The sequence below is a fragment of the Arachis stenosperma genome, chromosome 2, assembly GCF_014773155.1.
Source record: "Arachis stenosperma cultivar V10309 chromosome 2, arast.V10309.gnm1.PFL2, whole genome shotgun sequence".
Taxonomy (NCBI): Eukaryota; Viridiplantae; Streptophyta; class Magnoliopsida; order Fabales; family Fabaceae; genus Arachis; species Arachis stenosperma.
This window is the reverse complement of record NC_080378.1, coordinates 90,841,726-90,848,228: the sequence shown is the minus strand read 5'-3', so window position 1 is coordinate 90,848,228 and position 6,503 is coordinate 90,841,726. Positions and strand designations below refer to the sequence as shown.

The 6,503-nt window shown below is 35.0% G+C and overlaps 1 protein-coding gene across 1 annotated transcript; it reads left to right on the top strand.

Moving 5' to 3' along the window:
- The first annotated feature begins 971 nt into the window (after positions 1-971).
- On the top strand, positions 972-1,904 carry LOC130963152 (uncharacterized mitochondrial protein AtMg00810-like). Its single transcript, XM_057889301.1, has one exon. It carries the CDS (start codon positions 972-974, stop codon positions 1,902-1,904), a length of 933 nt encoding a protein of 310 aa, XP_057745284.1.
- The last annotated feature ends 4,599 nt before the right edge of the window (positions 1,905-6,503 follow it).

The following is a 6,503-nucleotide window of genomic DNA, read 5'->3' as shown; positions in this document are numbered from 1 at the left end:
ATGATGCCACATCACAACATCACGATGACCACAATTCACCCAATATTTTATCACAGTTGCCTCTCATTTAACAAAGTTCACGTCATAAGATCACTCACACACCACTGAAGACTCACACGGAGGCTCTCTCACAAACTCCTACATTAACTTCACTCAGAAGGTCCTCAAGGATCCAAAAACTACCATGCCACCTAGCTGATTTTCAGTGCATGAAAACCTTTAAACTTTCTATTGCACAATCATCATCATCCTTGTATCCTCTTTCACATTGCATATCATACCATAAACTCTCATCCACTCACAAGGCACTGTCATTGGCTGTTTCAAATGCATCTGAACCTTCATCTTATGAGGAAGCTATAACTCAAAGATGCTGGGAAGAGGTCATTAATGTAGAATTAAATGCTCTAAAGTCAAACCAAACATGGGACCTCATCCCTCTTCCTCATGGCAAGTCTACAATTGGTAATAAATGGGTTTTTAAACTGAAATTGAGGCCTGATGGATCTGTTGAACGCCACAAGGCCCGGTTGGTTACAAAGGGTTACACCCAAACTCCTGGTTTTGATTTTTTTGACACATACAGTCCCGTTGCGAAGATGGCAACCCTTCGGACTCTCTTGGCAATTTCAGCAGCTAAGAATTGGTATTTGCAACAACTCGATGTCAATACGGCATTTTTACATGGCGATCTGGATGAGGAGGTCTATATGAGACCCCCTAAAGGCCTTCATCTACCAAGACTAGACCTAGTCTGCAAACTCAGAAAGTCTCTCTATGGCCTAAAACAAGCTAGCAGGTAATGGAATGTGAAATTGACTTCAATGTTAGTTAGTTTGGGGTACAAACAATCCATCAATGATTACTCTTTCTTCACTAAATAATCTGCCAAGTCGTTTACTGCTGTTTTCGTTTATGTGGATGATTTAATACTAACATGGAATGACCAAGATGAAATAAGGAAAACAAAGATGGCTCTAGACAAAGCATTCAGTATCAAGGACATAGGTGATCTCAAATATTTCTTAGGCTTGGAAATAGCTAGGAGCAACAAAGGTATCTCTGTTTGTCAAAAAAAATATGTCACTGATTTGTTGAAGGACTATGGCTTGAGTGATGCCAAACCAGTTAGTACTCCCATGGAGTATACATCAAAACTATCCAGATCAATTGCACCTCCGTATGACGACATTTCAGCATATCGCAGATTGGTTGGGAGATTGGTGTATTTGACCACGACAAGGCCGGACATTTGTTATGCAGTTGGCAAGTTAAGTCAGTGCTTGGACTTCCCCACAACAGCCCACTATCAAGCAGCGATTTGTGTGTTGAAATACCTCAAAAATGTCCCCGCTACTGGCCTTCTATTCCCTACTTCTTCCGACCTCTATCTGAAAGGCTTCACTGATGCTGACTGGGCATCTTGTCCAGATACCAGGAGGTCAATTTCTGGGTATTGCTTCTTTTTGGGTGATGCTTTGGTTTCTTGGAAGAGTAAAAAGCAACCTACTGTAGCGAGGTCATCCTCAGAAGCCGAGTATAGAGCCATGGCAGCTGGTGTGTATGAGGTTCAATGGTTGTCCTATCTTCTGCATGATCTTAATATTCCTATTACTCAGCCTATTCTCTTTTATTGTGATAACCAGTCTGCCCTTTATATTGTTGCGAATCCTGTGTTTCATGAAAGGACTAAGCACATTGAGGTAGATTGTCATGTGGTGCGAGAAAGAGCTGTGTCTAGGTTAATTAAGTTGCTACCTATCTCAAGCAAAAATCAAACAGCAGATATCTTCACCAAGGCCTTAGCACCTGGTCCTTTTCAGAACTGTTTTAGCAAGCTAGGCCTGTTCGATTTGTATGCTCCTCAATTGAGGGGGAATAGCACCAGTGATTTTATTACTTGATGATTGACATCTTCCCTTATTGCAAGTTAGTGACATGAAATTCTCTATTTTCCCAACTTGAGGGGGAATGTTAGTTAGTTAGATGGTGTCATAGTTAGATTGTAGTTTTTTTTTTTTTTTTACTCCAAGTTGATATTATGACAATATGCATAACTATCAACTTAAGGGAGAATGTTAGTTAGATAATTAGCTTGTTAATTATAGAGATTAGTTTGTCATAGTCAGGTTAGTAAAATTAGTTATTCTCACTTATATGTATGTATATATACGTGACAGCTGGATTTGTAATAGTTAATAAAAAAATGAAAAATACTGAAGGTGCTTTTTGTTCCGAATCTTCTCTCTTTTAAACTGTCTCTCTCACCTTCTAGAATCTCCTTCTTCTTCTAATTAACAATTGATTCAGTCATGGACACAGAATACAACAGTTTCAACAAAATCTTTATATATATATACACACACAAACATTATATATCAAGAGAGCAAGTTGTTGAATACAATTAATCCGTAACCCGAACTTGATCCAACCCGTTACGTCTGAATTGGGTAACCACAAATGCGGGTGCGACTGCCAATCCTAAATTCCTATAGGTTAATTTGTTCATTGCTTAATGGCTAAAGATGGTTAAACTTAGAATTCTGCTTCCTTCTCTCTTTTGTTGTTTTTTTTTTTATACATTTCAGTAGCATCTTTAATATTAGTTTATTAACGACGGAGATTGGAGAATGTCTTGCAGAGATGGACACACCCCCCCCCCCCCCAAAAAAAATCTATTTTTTTTTAGGGTCATGAATTAGCCAATTAGGTAAGATAAAAGTTGGACTCAACATTGATTTTTGGTTTCCAAGTTGGACTCAACATTGAAGACCCAATAATACCTATAATGGAAAGCCCAAATACAACCCAATAATTCTTAAGTAGCCCAAAATAAAAAACCGACAGGGTCCAAGACCAAAAAAAGCATAAGGATCAAGGACCAAAGCAATAAAAAGATATACATGACGGAGTCATTTCACCAAAAATAAAACATGACAGGGTCATGGCAAAAGAGACCCAAAAACCCAAAGACTAGACAGCCACGTTATTCGGACCGAAGAAAATATATACATGGCAACCCAAAAGCAGTAGGAAATAGCCGATTAACCCATGCAACAATTTATTAGTTAGTAATAACCTCTTAAATAAAATTTTGATCTATAATAAATTAATTCTTCGTCTATTAAATTGGAAAATACTACGAGAAAAGAAAAAACAATGAAAGAATAAGAAGATGCTACTCCTGCATTATTCAATTTGTCATGTAGAGAGAAAATAGACATAAATAATTTCGATAAGTAGAGACATTTAGAAATATAATCAGTTCAGGAGCAAAATAGTTATTTACCATGTGATTTATTGTTTGACCTTTTGTGATATATAAAAATATATATAACAAGGGACAAAAAAAAACTCAAATTTTCTTTTTCTTATTCTAATTTTCTGTTTCATCGGTTAGAAAAATCCCAAGCAATCCAATGAATCCATGATATGATTCACTTCATTATTTTTTACTTCCCTCTTCAGCTCTTCTATTCTATTAATGATGACCACCCTATTATATCGTCGGAATACTTCCAAATATACTGATAGAGTTACATATTAGTTCTTTCAATAAAAGACTAAGTTTTTTATTTTATTAATTATGATAGTATTTTTTATTAAAATTAAAAACACAAAACTACTAAAGATTATCATAATGAAATATATATATTTTAAGAGTAATTTTAATTTAAATCACAAAATTACTAACGAGAGAGAGAGAGAGTTTATTTATAATAGATATTACCATTAAACTGATATATACTAATTTTTTTTCATAGTTATAATTAAGGGGATAAGTATTGTTTTGGTCCCTCACGTTGAGGGTCGGAATCGAACCCGTCCCTAGTGTATATTTTGATTTAAAATCATTCTTAACATGTTTTTTCATATTAAAACCGTTTTTTTATTTTTTTTTGAACAAAAATATCCTCCCCTTTTTCCCTTTTCCCTCCCCCTCCCCCTCCCTCACCCCCTCCCCCTCCCTCAGTCTCCAGTTCTCGCCTCCCCCTCCCCGTCTCCCCTTCCCCCTACCCCCACCCCGCGTCCCCTTCCCCCCACCCCCACCACTACAAGCACAAATACCTCTTCCTCCAAATTCAGAAAAAATCATCAACAGAAATTACATATCAATCACAATATCAAATTTCAGATTCAGAATTTTAAGCAAAAATTCAAATCCAGTGTTCCATAGTAGACACAACAGAAAAGCCATCAACAGAACACAAAATTAGAAAATTAGAAGTTGAATCATCAATCAAAATTCAATATCAAGCGAAATTACAGACTGTGGATACATAAATTACAACCTCAATCAACAATCTAATTCAACACCTCAACATCAGCTTTTAGCATCTTAGCATCAAAACAACAATTCCATATCTGCAACGGGAGATTCTGATTCAGGAATTGACCTACCTGAATGCCGAAACACGACCTCTGAACGCTGGCGATAGTACGTGGTGGGAACAGAACTAGCTGAGGAAGACAACGACGTCCACGGAGGCAGAACCACTCGGAACAGTGGTAGCAGATCTATTGGACCTGGAACCGACACCAAAGCCGCCTTGCTGGTTCATGGACGCGGCGGTCGTAGGCGAAGCAGCTGCAAGAAAGACCGCGACGAACGACTCGATGGCAGTAAGCGGCGCCTCCGCGAAGAGAAAGCTCGCGACGACCCGAGTTGACGAAGCGGCGAAGATGAAAGGAGGAGGAGGAGGCAGAGGCGGCGCGGCTCGCGTGGCGGCGAGGCGCGCGAGGCGGCGAGGCGCGCGAGGCGGCGAGGCGCGCGAGGCGCGAAAGTAGCGAGGTGGGCGAGGCGGCGGCGGTCACCCTCCCCCCTTCCCCCTTCCCCCTTCCCCCTCCCCCCACGCGTGTTTTATTTTATTTTTTTAAAATTTTATAATTTTTATTAAAATAAGGGTAATTTAGGAATAAAATTAAAAATTTTATTAAAAATGACGATTTTAATACGAAAAAAAAAACATTAAGAACGATTCTAAATCGAAAATTAGATGAGGGACGGGTTCGATTCCGACTCTCAACGTAATGGACCAAAACGATACTTATCCCATTAATTAACGTATATTTATTAATAAAATATTCTCATAAAAATGATAGTATTAAATTTTTTTAATTTATAACTATCATGATAATTAATAAAGTATTTATTATATTTTTATTCCAAACGCTTAGTCTTTGGGATTGCTAATTGATTGAGTTTTTGGTATAAATTAAATAATTATAAAATTAATTATTATTATTATTAGTTAATAAAAAATTCATTAATTTTCAATAACGAGTTTGACTCCTTTAATTATAATGGCAAAATTATATAAAAAAAAAGGCACCCATAGCCAAAAATATTAAATGAATGAAGAAATAAATTTTATAAATTATGTTATTTTATAATAATAATAATAATAAGTTAGAATTTGATAGTTATATACCATAATTTAAATATTAGCTAAAGTAAAAAAGATAAAAGAAATTATATTTGAGCCAATAATGTCTAGATTAATATGACAATCATTGACAATGTTGGACCTAGTGAAATATAAAGTTCCACTTCTATTAGAGAGGAGAATGAAACATGGCTTATAAGTGTGTAGATTTGTTATCATCTTTACCGTCGACAACAAATTAAAACCTTGAATTAGGGTGAGTGCGAGGAACAGAGTCAACATCTCTATCTTTGATTGATAAATTTATTGTGATTAATTTTTTGCTCGCTTATAGCCTTAGCTTGAACCTATAGAGTTCTAATACTTGCTAAATAATTATTTAATTATTATTTTGGTAATTAAATTATAATTTGATCAAATAATTAATTATTTTAATTTTAATAAAATATTATTATGGTAATTTCTGTTGTGGCAAGAATTTCAATAGTTAAAAATGACCAAAGTTTGATAATAGACTAATCTTGTAATGACATGTGATAAAGAAAATCTCTTTTTTGAGTACATCACTAGTTAAGTACGGTAATTAAGAAATAAATTATTAGAAGGACATTTGTGTTGTGATAAAATTAGTTATGTGGATGTCTATTTATGATTGGCGGTTCAGTATTTTTAAGAAAGAGTATATTTAATAAGAATTCAAAAAAACTACGTTATGTACGTATATAAATAGAGGCTTAAGTCTCTAACACACAATTAATAAAAACACCTTTCTCTCTTTTTATTCTCTACGAATAATTTTTTTTCTCTTTCTTTTGTTACTACTTATAAATATATAAATTATTTTATTGAGCTAATTATATTAATACTAGAATCTTTTATTATACACATCTTTATTTTATATTTAATATATCTTTTATTTATTTTACAACACGTTAGCAACACGAAACTCTGATCAAATTTTAGGAAGACTTAGGTAACAAATTTTCATTATGTCGAAGCTCTCTCATCTTGAATTTAATGCTCTTGATATATCTAGAAACAACTATTTATCATGGATACTAGATGCTGAAATTCATGTTGATTCAATGGATCTTGGAGATACCATTAAAGCTGAAA

Bases quoted from the DNA above. Each gene is read 5' to 3' on its own strand.
- LOC130963152 (XM_057889301.1), top strand. From the start codon at position 972: ATGGCTCTAGACAAAGCATTCAGTATCAAGGACATAGGTGATCTCAAA.